General features: G+C 48.2%; 1 protein-coding gene across 9 annotated transcripts in view; it reads right to left on the bottom strand.

Moving 5' to 3' along the window:
* FMNL2 (formin like 2) overlaps positions 1 to 15,967 on the bottom strand; it is a 130,521-nt gene that overhangs the window by 19,605 nt on the left and 94,949 nt on the right. For all 9 annotated transcript variants that reach the window (XM_071810657.1, XM_071810655.1, XM_065840607.2 and 6 more), the window contains exons 9-11: positions 14,224 to 14,317; positions 3,596 to 3,670; positions 320 to 430 (exon numbers count right to left, since the gene is read on the bottom strand). In XM_071810657.1, the coding sequence (XP_071666758.1) occupies positions 320 to 430; positions 3,596 to 3,670; positions 14,224 to 14,317 (280 nt within the window). The remainder of the gene's footprint in view (positions 1 to 319; positions 431 to 3,595; positions 3,671 to 14,223; positions 14,318 to 15,967) is intronic.

Raw genomic sequence — 15,967 nt, forward strand, 5'->3', positions numbered from 1 at the left:
TCCCTTTGTTATAAGGCGAAGCTACAAATTTAGCTCCCTGTCTGTAATTGCAGTTACCGCAGCTGATGTCCCTTTGCAGGGTGGCTCCAGGACACGGCCCCTGGTCCTGGCCAAGGCACTGCATTAAACCACGGCACATCGCTGCTCTGATCTCCCGAAAGCGCTGCGGTGAGGGGGTTTAAGGAGGGTTACGGCTTAGCTGGGCAGATGTGGCACTGGGGGACATGGTGTGGACCCTCCACATCCAGCCTGTACCCCCAGGCAGGGTTCAGCCTAGCGGGACAGCAGACCCGGGTGTGTAGACCCGGCTTATACTCACGTCCAGGTACTCATCCAGGCCAAGCTTTGTAAACTCGTACTGCAGGTGGACCCTGAAGTTCATGTCCTCCACCGAGTGAACAACGATGTTGATGAACTGCATGCAGGCCACCTGCAAGGAGAACCGCGGCACGTGAGAGCGGGCGATGGCGCGGCCCCGGCTGCCCCCGAATCCCGCGCTTTGAGGGGCCCCACGGCTCAGGATGACCACATTTCCTCGTGGTTACTACGAGGAGAAGCTGCGATCCGCTGCTCTGCAGCCGGGGCTGGATTCAGGCTGCGATAAAGGCAAACACAGGTTCCAAAAGTGAAGTCATGTCTGCGGAGTCTACCTTTGCTGCGTGCTGGTGAACGCTCGCCATGCCAGCTCGCACGGCCAGACATCGTGCAAGCACACAAGCTCTTAAGAAAACAATGCTGTTTCTGAAACGGCCTGTAAAACTGAAGATTAATTTTGCAAACTGGAACCCCCAGCTTAGGAAACGGGACTCGCACAAAAGGCGCTTTGTTGGCTGCAGAAAGCACATTTCCAAAGCTGTGGTTTGGTAACTGAACAAGGGACCAGATCACACGGGTTGGCATCCAAATGTGTCTGAGCACAGCGGAGGAAAGGAAAAGTCTCTCGAGTGAAGGAGCAGCGGGGGAGCCTCCTGCAGAGCAGCAGGAATCGGGCCACAAACCCCAAAAGCTTTGCCCTTTATCTGAACACAAAGCATGGCCAAATCCTGCTCTGCACAAGCATCCCCAGCCCTCCTGCAGCTCTCGGATGATCTGCCACCCTCTGAGCTGCTTTAGGAGAGGGTTTGCCTAGTCCTTGCTGGGTTTTTCAAGCACAAAACCTGTCCTGCCAGCAATGCTGCAGTAGGGGTAGCACCAGCATCTCAACATCTACCCAGATATTTCCCAGGTTTCTAGAATGAACCAGAGAAAATAAAAGTCAAAGCAACCTGATTTTACCCGCACGCCGGCCTCCAGGAGACCCCAGCTCTCTGGGTGACTTTGTGGGAAGAATGAACTGCGAGGCACTCTCTGGATCACCGCTTTGCTCCAGAAAACTGGCCAAACTCACTCAAAACTGGATAAACCCACCAGGAGTCACCTGCAGCTTGGTGGCCTCTGTCTACAGGTCTGGCTGGGATGTGCTGCTCCTTCCACCCGGAGCTCCCAGCAGCTGCTGAGCTGCAATTCAAGCCTTTGCTGGCCAAACCACCCAGTACTGCCCAGCTCTGAGGAACTGGGACCACAGGGACTCCACAAAGCTCAATCAAAACCCTTCAGCTACATCTTCCCATGTGGACCCCGACCCGCTTTAACCGCTCTGTTTCCAAAATGACTTTAACACTAGAAAACGTGAAGTTGTGAGACTGAAAGCAGGGAAAACCCAGAGAAGAGAGGAAGGAGGATGGTCAAAAGCTCCTGTGATGCCCCATCCCCACATCTCGGTCTGTACCCGTCTCTCACACAAACAACCCAGCCATGCCATTGGAAACCTAACCCCAGGTTTCAGTCTTTGCAGGACTTCTTCCAGTTCCCATGGTGAACCCCAGTTACTCCTGGTGCTGGTACCGGCCTTCGCCAGCTGAACTCTGCTGTCCTGCCCCACCACCCAGAGCCAAATTCCCCCATCTCAATAGGGCTTTTGTTGTACTCGCTTTGGCTCTTGCAATGTTAGGGCCAAATTCTCGTTTCCTCTCTCAGATTCTTACATACACAACTGAGGAATTTACCAAGGCAGAGAAAACTAGCCCAAGAAAGTCGCTTTTAAGATGAAGTAAGTCAATGTCAACAAAGGGAACCTTCTCTACAATACTTCTCAATTTTGTTACTCTTCTCTTTCAATTCACACAATTAACCGTGGCCCCTTCCCAGCCAGCTCTCGCCATCTCCACCTCGGGCAGCGCGAAAGCCACGTCCTGCAGGAACAGCTCTTTATTTACGTTCAGTCCTTGCAACTCCTTGAATTACTCAAGCTTTGACATTACGTCCTGGAGCAGCAGCCTGTTAGGGCCAGATGGTGACAAGAACAAGCGGATCTGCCAAATCGTTCATCATCAGCTCTCCATTCTTGCTTTGGGCTTGTCATATAGCCAAGCCCATAGTTGGTGGAAGCAGCCCAAAAACGCAGATTTTTATTAGTATTTGGGCAAGGCTTAAAAAAAAAAAAATGTATTTATTCTTTTTCAAGCAAATCTCAGCACTACCTTCAACCTACGGCTGAGAGGACCAGGGCATTTGCTCAGAGGCCATCCAGATGGATGCAGAATGCTCACAGCTCATCAGGCCGGTACGGACACACAGTCACATGCATATTTCCTATGAGAGCCTTAGAACACACCATTTCATATCTTAAATAAAGATGAGGGATGATTTTTGTTCAAAAGGAGTGGAGAAATGCCGTGGGCGCTCCAGCCTGCACCGAGCTGCGCTGCCCTCCCGCTCCCCAAACACCATCACTCTTCCCTGGGAGCACAGGAAAAACCCCTAAGAGCCGGGTGCTTAGGACTGACAAATCTTTCTGTTAAACTACAGACTAAACTGCGTGTACATCTGCAAATACTTAACGTACACTGTGACTACCAACATGTCCTTGCTGGGACTGCAGGAACGAGGAGCAAAACCAACTGTAACGTGTCAGAGTTACTGAGAGCAGCTTGCTGACTTGAGGAAAAATGCAGAGATCATTGGAACATTCTGGGTCTTGTTTAAATACGAGAAAGAGACCATCCTTTTTTGATCTGCCCTTGCCGTGGTGCCGCCGTGCGAGCTGGCGCTGGTGCCGGGGGTGCCAGCCAGAGCTTCCTCCCTCTGCTCCTCTCTTGTGCTCCAGGGGAAGTGGATTTGGTGAATAACCATGCATATGCACATTGAGGAACCAACAGTGGTGCAAGCTACTGCTATATTTATCAGCAGATAAGGACAGACGGCAGCTGCAGTGAGCCTCTCCCACACTTCCCCGTCTGCGGCTCCGGGGATGTTGGCACACGGACAGAATACGCGTCTTGATATTGCGAAAGCTGCTGCTTTTCCGCAGTGAAACAGCGCACACGACCAAAAGGCCACTCTCCTCTTACCTTCTCTACGGTACAAGGCATTTCTTGAAGACAAATGAATGAAGCTAAAAATGAAACGCACGTTATATAGTTTGGAATATAAAAACAGTTGTATTGTGGTAACTTTAGGCCAAGGATAGGAAGGCAGATGCATCTCTGCCTATGCCAGCAGGACCAGACACGGTAAACACTGAAAGCAGAGTCTGCTGGTGATAAATGGCACTCACCATGAAGTCGATGTTGTTGTCTTCGTTTCGGAAGTGCTCCATCAGCTTCTCGAAGCGCTGTTTCTCTCCGCACACCTACAAAAGAATCACCACGTGTTTGTTCAACTACAGTTTGCACAAGAGTATTAAAAACATTTTAAAAGCAGCTTATCTGCTTGCTCAAAACCTCTCTATCCTCTCTTGTTAAAAGTATTCTTCTTCACGACAAATGCAGTGGAGGAATCACTTGCACTGCCAGTCTAAGGGGTCGGGTACAATTATAACTCTTTGTACCTCTTTTCCCCCTAAAAGTGTAATCATACCCACTAATGGGAAGAACGTGAGCAAGAGAGTCGCGCTGGGCTATGCCACAGAAAGACTCGGCCTCTCGCAGTTCAGAACTGGCTTTCCACTCTCATCTAATATAATTAGGAAGAAGAACAAATTACAGGGAAACAAAAATGAAATTATCGCTGGCTAAACGAGGAGTGAAATACATCAGCGTAACTATCAGCTGGTCAGAATTACAGAGCCATAATATGGGGGTGCTGGCAGGAAACACAACCAACTTGAGGGAGAAATAAGATCTAAGACAAAGCAGGTCTCAGGATATTGTTTAAACCTTTTTACTTCCCAGCAGCTTCTCTGGCTCTGTCCTACTCTTCCCAGCACACAAAATGATCTAGAGTAATCCACACCAAAATGGCAAAATATTGAATAAGCTGGAAGTGAAAGGGAGCAGAAGTGAGCACGGGGAGGTGCAGCCATGTCCCCATCCTCCCAAATAGCAGCTGCAACCCCTCCTCTCTGTGCTGCTTCGTTCGGGGTATTTTTTACATCCCTGAACACCTAAGCCATAGGGGTAGAAGCTGGTGTGTGGCAGCTACGCTGAGCCCAGTCATCCCAGTCATCCCAGCAGGGTCAGCTGGGAGGTGATGGGGCAGTGCAGAGGCTCCAGCACACTCCCAGACCCACTGATCCTCACACCCCACACTGTGAGCTGACTTCTCGGTTGCTGGATTCTGGCGTCAAACTGAGCAGCAGATCCGGGGAGAGCACGGGCACGCTCTTCTCAACGAGGCACCAAGTGCCTGGGCAAGCACATCCCTGCACCAACGGTGCTGAACGATGCTCCCAGCATCACCTTCCTCAGGTGCTGGCTGTTTGCAAAAGGACAGAGCAGCTTCAAACCAAACTGGTTTGTTCTTCAAGGTCTTGAAAAACAGAGTCCGATCATGTTGGGGACTGAAGAACAAAACCCTCAATGAACCCAAGAGGCTCCTTCCTTCCCTAACCAGATTTCACCCAAATGTTCCGGGAGCACTGGGGACCCGGTCGTGGGACCTCCAGCCCAAGACGGCTGGTTAGTCATAGAATCACAGAATGGTTTGTGCTGAAGGGCCCTTTCCAGTCCCCCAGTGCCCCCCTGCCATGACAGGGACATCTTCACCAGCTCAGGTTGCTCAGAGCCCCGTCCAGCCTGGCCTGGGATGTCTCCAGGGATGGTTCAGCCACCACCTCTCTGTGTACCTGGGCCAGGCTCTCACCACCCTCAGGGTCAACAATTCCTTCCTCTTGTCCAGCCTGAATCTCCCTCCTTCATTTAAACCATCACCCCTTGTATTATTGCAACAGGCTCTGATTAAAAGTCTGTCCCCATCTTTCTTATCGGCCCCTTTTGAGTACTGAGGTGGACTTTCAAGTCCATCAGCTTCTGAGTGGCACAACCCCTGAGACATCAGCTGCTGCTTCCCTTGGCAGCCAGCTCATGGCACAGTAATTATAGTTATGAGAAATCAGACAGCGAATGGTAATTAAGGATTGGCGAGAGCACCGCCTACTTCTCCTTTAGAAACAAACCTCTTTGGGGTAGGGACCAGTTCTTAGTGCGTATTCCATGTTTGTGTGCCCCACAAGGAGACCAAACCCCCGATTCAGGTTTCTAGATACTCCCAAAAGCAAATTCCTTACGAAGTATTCATTATTATTACTATTCCCATATCAGCTTCCTCCTTCTAACTGTATTTATCTTACAGCATGGACCTACATAAAGGTGAAGGCCCTGAGCACATCCCACTGAAGTCCCACAGAGTTGAGCGGGACCTAAACTGAGCTGAGATCTGCAAAGCACTGCGAGCACTGGTCTGTCAGTGACCTCTCGCCACGCTTTCTGCTGCCTACCATGACCAAATAAAACATACTTGCGGTGTATGCGGGACATCTTCTGTCATTCCTAAGCAAAACTGCCACAACTGGGTTATTATTCAGATATTTGTGGTCGGTACCTGACGTCAATGGGAATCCTGCCACTGGATCCCTGTGAGAGGACGCGGACAGTGGTTATGCTGAATTATTTGATAACACGTTACAATCAATATTTGTGGCCACAATCCCACAAGTTGCAACTACTGGGCTCTGTGCAGGCTCAGCAAACCCGGCTCGCACAGCGCCGATAAGCCCAGAGCTGAGGTTGCTCACAAACACTTGCTAAAGTTGTATTTCAGTGTTTCTGGCTGAACCTTAAAGACTCATGAGTAGAGCAAAAACAACAAAGCATGCACCCTCAAGTTGTGCCGGGGGGGTTAGATTGGATATTAGGAACAATTTCTTCCCCAAAGGGCTGTGGGGCATTGGAACAGGCTGCCCAGGGCACTGCTGGAGTCACCATCCCTGGAGGGTTGGACAGACGGACATGAGGTTCTCAGGACATGGGGCAGTGCCAGGGGTGGGTTATGGTTGGACTCAATGATCTTAAAGGTCTTTTCCAACCAAAACGATTCCATGATTCTCTGACACGTACGCCACCATGCAGGAGTCACACGTCCTTCAGGAGGGAAAGGAATGAAATGCTGCAAAAACATCAGCCCCATCAGGAAGAGCCAAAGAGAAAACCAGAATCTGGCCAGGTTTCAGGAGCTGCTGGCACTGGAAGGATCAAAGGCAGCAGCTGCCCACCAACACAATTAGATTTTGGAGGCGTACACTGGGCCTGATCCAGCCCCCACTCAAAGCAAACCCAAGGAACCCTCTCCCTGCCTCGCACCACAAGTTGCTCAGATGCATCCTCCCTACGTTATTATCCCAAGTCATCTTTTTCCTGCAATAGTAAACGGGATGGTGTTTCAGCTCAACCAACTGCAAATTCTTCCAGCGCTCTCCATACTCTCCCGTCCCCACAAAACAGCGAAGAGTCAACACAATAAAAGAAAGAAGTAGGTTCGTCTCAACTTTGAGCTCTAAACTATCGCATCTCTCTTGCACCCACTTCAGGAAAACTGGAACCGACTCGAACAACATCATGTATTATGGAAACAAAAATAACAATGGTGCGTATGATCGCTCAACAATAAAAGCCAGAAGGACTGATTTCTGGGAAATCTAATGCAAACCGTTCCACATGGATGAGAAAAGCTGACATAAACAACTACAAGCCGCCTATGGCTGACTAATTAAATTAGGGAGCAACTCAAAGCGAAGCGGCCCCAGCAGAGAAGCCGGTCCCGGGACGCGAGCTGGGATACAGCAGCCGATAGCAGGAGGAAAAGCAAGAGCAACCTGCGGCTTTCGGCGGGCGCTCGCAGATATTTCACACTATCATCAGATGAGTCAGTGCTGGAACGCGCGCGGGCCAAGGGACAGCGAGCTGACTTTCACGGAACGGTATAATTTATCCTGGAAGATTAAAGAGAGTGAAACCGTAGATGAAGCCGACAGCCTGAAGGTTGGCCAAAATCCAAGAGGAATGCTGAAATCAAATCCCACCGCATAAAACCATATGTTGCCATTTATATTTGAATAAATTTCCAAGCTCTGTCATTTGAAAGTATAGCTGGGGCTAAGAAAGGCTGATCTTTATATTATTAGCATTATTCTGTGTAAGAAGGAAGATTAAACGGGTTACCACAGCTATAAAAAACCTCTGTCTCTCCTTAGACTGTGAAAAAAAGAAGTTTTTAGGTTGCATTAAGCCCACGTCATTCTAGAAGAACAATGTGACTCTATGGAAAACCACCCACGCAGGTCCTTTCCCTGGCAAGGCTGTGGGCGCTAACGAAGTAAACCCGTCACAGATCTATTACAAAGGTACAATACAATCCTATAAGGAAGCAAAAGGATCCGTTACGAAAAATTCGGGGATGATTGTATCCATATCCACCTGGCAATGCTCTCGGGTCATACTGTTCCCATCCAGACCACCCAAGAACAAAGCCGAAGCACAACCATGCTCACGGGGCCGGATTACGGTGCGATGCTCCAGGAAGGTGTCCTGGGCAGGAAGCAAAACACAACAAGGGTATTTCAGAAAAACTGAACATGTTTTTATGTGCAGAGTCAGGCAGAAAGCGAAAATCCAGACTGATGGAAGCACATCCATCATCCACCTACCTCAGACAGCTATCTAACGACATGAAGCATCACCTCGTTGGGTTGGAGAATGGAGCTCGTAGCTAAACCTCCCCACGAGCAGATACAGCATGCTCCGTGTGGAGATGGCAGCCAACACGGGCCGTATTTCAGGCTCTGGAGCTGCAGCTTGTTGGCCACTGGTACAGAACGCACACAGCTGCCAGACCACTATCTCCTGCACATCTGGAGGACCGATGCTCCTGAGATGCAGAGCCCCATCCAGACACTGGAACCATCTACTGCAACCACGAGTGGAGGTCTGTCAGCAACGGGGAGAGAGAACGACAGCTCTGAGGCAGCAACACGTGCTCCTAGGAATGACACAAGTAAGCTCAACAACTCACAGAATCCCAGAGTGTCAGGGGTTGAAGGGCCCTGGAAAGCTCATCCAGTGCAACCCCCCATGGAGCAGGAACACCCAGCTGAGGTTCCACAGGAAGGGGTCCAGGCGGGTTTGAATGTCTGCAGAGAAGGAGACTCCACAACCTCCCTGGGCAGCCTGGGCCAGGCTCTGACACCCTCACCTCGAACAAGTTTCTTCTCATATTTAAATGTAACCTCCTGTGTTCCAGCTTGTAGCCCTTACCCCTTGTGTCCTGTCACTGGTTGTCACCGAGAAGAGCCTGGCTCCATCCTCCTGACACTCACCCTTTCCATATTGATCCCCATGAATGAGTCCCCCCTCAGTCTCCTCTTCTCCAGCTCCAGAGCCCCAGCTCCCTCAGCCTTTCCTCACACGGGAGATGCTCCACTCCCTCCAGCATCTTGGTGGCTGCGCTGGACTCTCTCCAGCAGTTCCCTGTCCTTCTGGAACTGAGGGGCCACAACTGGACACAATATTCCAGGTGTGGTCTCCCCAGGGCAGAGCAGAGGGGCAGGAGAACCTCTCTGACCTACTGACCACCCCCTTCTAACCCACCCCAGGTACCATTGGCTTCCTGGCCACAAGGGCCCAGTGCTGGCTCATGGTCACCCTGCTGTCCCCAGGACCCCCAGCTCCCTTTCCCCTACACTGCTCTCCAACAGGTCACTCACAAAAGAAGTGGGTAACACCTGGTGGTTCCAAACTCCATCCAGTAAATTAATTCATTTTGGCCGCATTTACACTCGACATGGTCTGGCACGGGAAACGCAGCTAACAGTGGCCTCAGGGTAGGTAATACTTACTAGGTTAAAATACCTTTCGCAAAATATTGCTGCAGTGCATAAGAAAACAAATGTATTTACATTTTCCAGCCCGCGCTAACCGTTCCTCCTAGCCCTGAGTTATTACAATGGCCCGTAAGAATAATTCAGAACTGCTGTTTTCAGGGCTGCCATTCATTATGCAAATAGAGGAATCTGACTCTGAATTGAGCATTGTGAAAGATCGAGGGCTGAACAATATTGTCTCACTTCGCCGGAGTGAAAACTGATGGAGGTAAAGAACGAGGTTCATGTGCCACGTCCCCACCTTCCCGCTCGCTGCCCGGCAATCCATCTGAACCCAGCCTCTGTAAGCTCGGCTTTAATAGTCACAACCAGGTGATGTGCAAGGGGATTGCAATTCTGCTCACCGGTTTCTTCGGAGGAAAAGCATCTCAATTCCGCTTTTATTTTTAAATACTAAAATTGTTTCCCATAAGGAGAAGCGTACAAGTGTAGACACACCTTACTGAATTCAATTATTCTGGTATATGTGTGTATAATAATCAATGTAACTGCTTTGCTGGACTAGAGCCAAAGTCAGGAAGTGCTCCCTGCAGAGCCGGGATTATTCCTGCCTGGTTTTCTGTCCCACTGCAGATCCCAGTCAATTCTTTTGCCTCCTCCGTTTGGATCCATTTTAAACCTACTATTGTGCTTATTGAAACAAACAAACAAAAGGAGCGTACAGTCCTTCAGTCTTTTCCCAGGAATATTTAGTCATTATTGAAGTAAATTCTCCTATGTTTAAAACAGAGATTAACAAAAAGCTTCATGAGGACCCAAGATTGTGCTCCTTAAAATGTTGGTTCATAGTACTGTGAAGAATATTCAAACACTGTAATTTTTGAACATTTACAAAAATTTCACCATTTCTTTGCAACTCTTTTCATTATGCAACCCCATTAGCACTGTTGGGTCGTGATTTTTTTCTGTGTATCTGTAAACCGACTGAAGCTGTTCATTTACTGGCTACTACACTTGCAGCAAATGAAAAACATGTAAACCATGTCAATAAAACAGCTAACACACCACAAAAGAAATTCATTTTGAAGCAAGGCCATAAGTGAGCTGGCAAACAGCTTTCCGCGCTCATAGCCTCCACCAGCTTTGCTTTCATTCCGTTGTACCACAACTTTTCGTTCTATTTCAATGGCAAACAGCTTTCTGCGCTCATAGCCTCAACCAGCTTCCATTCTGTTGAACCACAACTTTTCTGTTCATTCTGTTTCAACCTTCTCTCCCTTTTAGCCCAGAGCGAGACCTCCTGCAAACAAATGAGTTGGATTTAGGTTGGACACTGGGGATGATTCACCCAACATCTGCGCTGGCCTGGACAGAACGACCCAATCCAGGAGGTATGTGAACATTTGGGGCATTTCTCTCTTGGAGAGCTGGAAGTTGCCATTCTGTCCATGCTGAATAGTTCCCCAAAATGCAGAGCAGGCTGCAGAAAGTAGATACGTGCACCATGAGGCCGACCTAAATCGTTCCAGGCTTGCACTCAACGTGAGAACCCCTTCAATGTTACAGGGAACACAAAGGAGAAATGAAAAGATGGATGAGAAACTAATACTGATCTCTCCCTTAAAATTCCTGGTTTATTCTGTGCAGTGCCGATGAGGATTTCACTTTAAATGCTTCCTGCCTTTTGGCAAATTTTAAAAAAAATGTATTCAACAGCTTTGCCATACACCGGACTGAAAAAGGGAACTCGTGTTTCCTACCACCCGCGTGACGGTCTGAAGCCTCGTTTCCTCAGCTCTAATGAACTTTGTAATAAAACACCCACCTTTACTTCCATCCATCCATCCATCCTTCCTTCCATCCATCCTTCCTCCCATCCATCCTTCCATCCATCCATCCATCCATCCATCCATCCATCCATCCATCCCTCCATCCATCCTTTCATCCATCCTTCCTTCCATCCATCCTCCCCTCCATTCTTCCTTCCATCCATTCACCCTTCCATCCATCCATCCTCCCATCCATCCTTTCATCCATTCATCCATCCATCCATCCATCCATCCTTCCATCCATCCATCCATCCTTCCTTCCATCCATCCTTTCATCCATCCTTCCTTCCATCCATCCTTTCATTCTTTCATCCTTTCATCCATCCACCCTTCCATCCATCCATCCCAAACCAGTCCTTCCCTCTCCTGCTCTCCATCCCCCACCAGTATCGACAGTTCTGGATTCTCTTTTCCCGTTGTGTTCTGCTTTATTCGATGCCATCTGAAGTTCCTGGTTCCTTGTAAAATTTGTGGTGGCTTTGAAATACCCTCGTGTTTTTGTGTTTGGAAGCGACCTGCTCAAGGTGATCTTAATCCTGCACAGACAACGAGCGCTGGGCTGTGGCTGTGATGCACAGAGCAACGCAAAGGGAAACAACCTGTGCACAAGAATCCATGATTTCGGATGAAATAAGGGGCAAGAATCACTTTCAGGAGACAGATTAACAAAACAAATCCTGTAAAACATTTGTAAAACAAAACAAAATCATCCTCAAATGAAAAGCCATTTTCAAAAAAGTATCCTTGACAAGATTCAGATCAACTGTGGTTTTCCAGCTCAGTCAGACCCTGAGAACCAAATCCTGTTCTCATTTACATCACATCAAAGTTCAAAGCCTAATGAAATATTTGATGTTCACGCTGATGTAAATAAAAGCCGAATTTGGTCTGAAATATCCTCGTTTCCCTACTGACTTTATTACAGAATAAGCGTTAGGCAGGAGTTCAGGTTTCTTTTGAAGTTATTTTATGGCGAGGAGATAGAGGGGCAGAGATCTAGTTCAACGAGTCTAATCTGTCCTAAACATGCAGAGTGTCTGATGAGAGAAGCGCGAGGAGCCGCGGCACCCAGCAACGCAGCTACAGAACCCACACAAGTATTCTTGGGTTTCCAGTAATTTCAATTGGAACATATTGCTGGAGATCCAACCCTGGGTACTCCACATGTCAGCAGCTCAGATGAGTTTTAATAGACCAGCTGAATGAGTTGTAAACATGAAGACTTGAAAACATCACTGAAAACCTGCGCAGGAGGAAACTGGAAAACAGCAGCACAGGGCAGGAAATAAGCAGTGTAACTGGTTCAAAAGAACAGATAAATGAAGAACTGAGATAAGTAAAATGTCCTCCCTTCCAGCCCCTTCGCCCGCAACATCCACAGCTCCAGTGCAGCACACGACTCGATCAAACAACACGGGAATGGAATAACTAAATAATGGCAGACAAACTGTGTCACATCGGAATTCCTGAACACGGGCAGGACTGAAAAAAGAGGTGACAGAGCACTTGGAAGGAAAAAAAGGAGCAAAACCTCGACTGCAGATGTCAGGAAGGTCAGAGAGCAAACAGGACTCTGTCCATCCTTCCCTGCGACAGCGGCTGCACCCCACGATGCTTGTGGGTCCCTTCCACCTCAGGACATTCTATAACATGATTCTACGCAAAGGGACAGTTTAATGATCCTTACAGACCGTCCCGACCAGCGGTTATTCCGGCTGGACTCATTTACCACCTTATCTACAACCCCTCACAACCTCCTCCCTCATGAGTCACAGTTCTTCTCTAATAGACTAGGAATAAGCCAGAAGAACTTCAGCCTGGAGAAACACCACTGTACTTGGCACGATTACAGTGCTTTTCCTATTTAAAGCGCTTCTCTCATACTACCCGATTGTTCTTCATAGCAATCTCATCTGCATTTGCTTCCGCAACCCCTCCGTTTCACAAAGGTGCAAACAAAGCCACAGGTACCCGCAGCTTGCCCAAGGTTACAGGTGAGGAAACGGAACAACACAACTACAATGTCCAGTTGTGTGCCTGCAGACCTCTGCCCAGCTGGAAGCAGAATGTCTTAGTGCCATACTCTGGGGTTATTTCCATACTCTTCGGCTGGTGTCACCCAGCAGAAAGGCTTTCTCCGTGGTCACACAATCATTCCAACGCGATTTCTGTGCTGTTCCTATCACCCCTGTCCTCAGGCAGCTCTGAATACACAACACAGCTCACGTCTAGGACAGGTCTGGTCTTGCAAAGCTGAGGTTTCTACAACAGGCCCACACTGGAGATGACTTTTTGCTCTGGTTGATGACGAGCACCTCAGAAATACAGTTATTTGTGTAAGACATGCAAATATTGACAGTGGGTGGAAATGAGAGATTGGTATCTCTGCTCCAGAAACAACTTCGAAAACACTAGAAGTTAAAAAAACCCACGTGGTTTGTTGATCATGTGCATTAACCCACTCAGAGCAACCATGGCAATAAGGGAGAACAAGCTACATGTCCATACACAGTCCAGTTGGGACCCATCAAGCCTAACCATTTTTGAGCTGGTAAGTCTAGATTCATTTTTCCCTGGTAGTAAATCCACACATTTATCCAATATTCAAAATAAAGCAGAACAGCAGCTTTCTAGGACTTGATTCCCACAGTCATGCTTCTGAACCTTCATGCGATGTTCTCAAATCCCATTAACCATCATAGGGTGCACCTGAACCTACGTGCCTGTTTTGCCCCAGCTGAGCCTGTTAGAATATCTCTATTAATTTCAGCATTCAGTGTTTCATCACAGAGATTTGATTTTCTAATTTCTCCACAAATACAATTTCTACTCATAGGAAAACCGTGAGTTTTGCGTTTCAAAGGCTTGTGTAAATGGCTCTGAAGATGGGAGATCTAATACACCATTCCCGGTTGTTTTATCACAGAACGTACAAAAGAGTTCAGGAACTGCAGCAAACTTCTCAAGATCTCCATTAATTTCCACTTCAGGGATGTAACTCAATTGGCCAAAAGGTAAAGGGAGCAATTCACGGTCTGGACCCATCCTGTTGGGATTACGGCTCATTTGAACAAAAGCACACAAAACGATGGCATCAGCACCGCTGTCTGCCTCTTTCCACCCAACGTGACCTACGGCAAACCTGCAGTTTATGGAAAACCTTTAGGAAATGCAGCTGAACGTGAAAGTTCTGGCCAGTGCCATCCAGGTAAGAGAACTATCGACACCCGCGCCAAATCCCAATAAAGCAGAGTAACGTACCTCCTTAAAGTTATCGAACGCAGATAAAATGATTTCGTGCCCTCCTCTGACGAGACAAACGGCTGCTAAAAGCTCTAAGACAAGGGCCTTTGTCCTGCGAAGAAAAGAAACCGCGACAGTCAGCGACCACCATGGGAGGAGCCACCTTCTTTCTGTTCGAAACCAGATGTGGGACCCGGAGTTTGCATCCCGCGTATCTTTAATCTCTTGAAACGAGTCAACCTGCGGGGTGTGTAATGCTGAGCATCCCGGGGATTTTGACTCTCCCAGGATCATGCAGTTTTCCCCCATTTCAACACTTCACAAAACATGCAAAAATCGAAATCGCACAATATACTTGAGGAAATCGAAGCAAACAGGTCTGGGATAGGCAGAGCACACCAGCCTTGGACAGCTCGTCCTAGAGCCCCCGTACAAACCCGGGGGAACGCAGGCTTACACAAGCCGGGATCACCGCACACCACCCATCAGTCTTCACCGCAACGCAGCCCTTTTCCTCTGAGCCCCATTTTCAATGACTGCACTTGTAATTCAAATGGGTGTTTTTCCCGATACAAAGCTGAGTTATTTTCTGTGATAATTCATATTATTTGTAGCCACAGAAAAAAATCGAGACGTGTTTTGCTGAAGTAAACATGGGATGCTTTAGAACGTCTTTCCCCTCTTGAATCAGAACTCCGGGCAACTGATCAGCAGCAGTGCTAACACACCAAATTAATGAGAGAAGACAACAGAATACCAAAAGAAAAGCATGCAACAGACTCGGTGTAAATCTGATATAAATAACCCCCAGTACTTTCTTACAGGGTTCACATAAGGCAAAAGCACCAACCGGACTTGATGGCCAGATGAGCTCTGGGCAGATAGGAAAATCATGCAGACACGTATGGAATTAGTCTCATGCTAAAGCACTGACTCAAACCAGATGTTACAGAACAAGAAATACCTTTTGGCTTTCAAAGTGTCAAGGTTATCTTTGGAAACCAGACAAAATGTTCACTTTCCTAGGAAATTTTAGATGTATCATTTTCAATTCTTACTCATCAATTATTTTTTTTTCTTGCCACAAGGAGAAAACCCAAACTGTTCCAGGCAGGGTGGAGGGTTCTTAATACGGATCTTCAGGAACATCCATCCCAGGGCGGGTGTGCGGGGAGGGCACAGAGCCCGGGACGCACATCTGGGTGGGGACGGGGACACGAGGTCACGGCTGCGTCGGTGACACCCGTTTGGGGACAAACGGAGGAGAGGGGGTCCCTAAAGCCACCCCCTCCTGGCCTGCCCGCTCCTGCGGCACTTGGCTCACTCGGGGATGGGATCAGCTCTGCAGCATCTCCCACAGCCCTGTGCACTCAAACCTCTGCTTTCTCCACAGCTTACGACGGAGCTGAACCAAAAAGGTTTCGAACAGCACTAAGTTTCGTCGTCAGATTATTTTAGCCACATTGGAAAGCATTTTTTTTTTAATCAACAGAAACGTAAGTAACCCACTTCTTTCAAAGATGAAAACTCAGGCTCTGTCTTGATCGCCTGATTTCCAGGCACCGGACAACAAAATGATAAAAACAATAAACTTCCCGTATCCTTCCCATCCATCCTGTGCCTGGGCTTGCTGACTGAGAGCTAAAGAAAGGAAGGAAACACCTACTCCCATCAGGACAAGATTTCAAACAGTGCTTCGCAAGGCAAGCGGACAGCCTAAGCAAAGCCTATATGTATATGTGCATATATATATATATATACA

Source organism: Patagioenas fasciata, chromosome 7, assembly GCF_037038585.1.
Source record: "Patagioenas fasciata isolate bPatFas1 chromosome 7, bPatFas1.hap1, whole genome shotgun sequence".
NCBI classification, from domain to species: Eukaryota; Metazoa; Chordata; class Aves; order Columbiformes; family Columbidae; genus Patagioenas; species Patagioenas fasciata.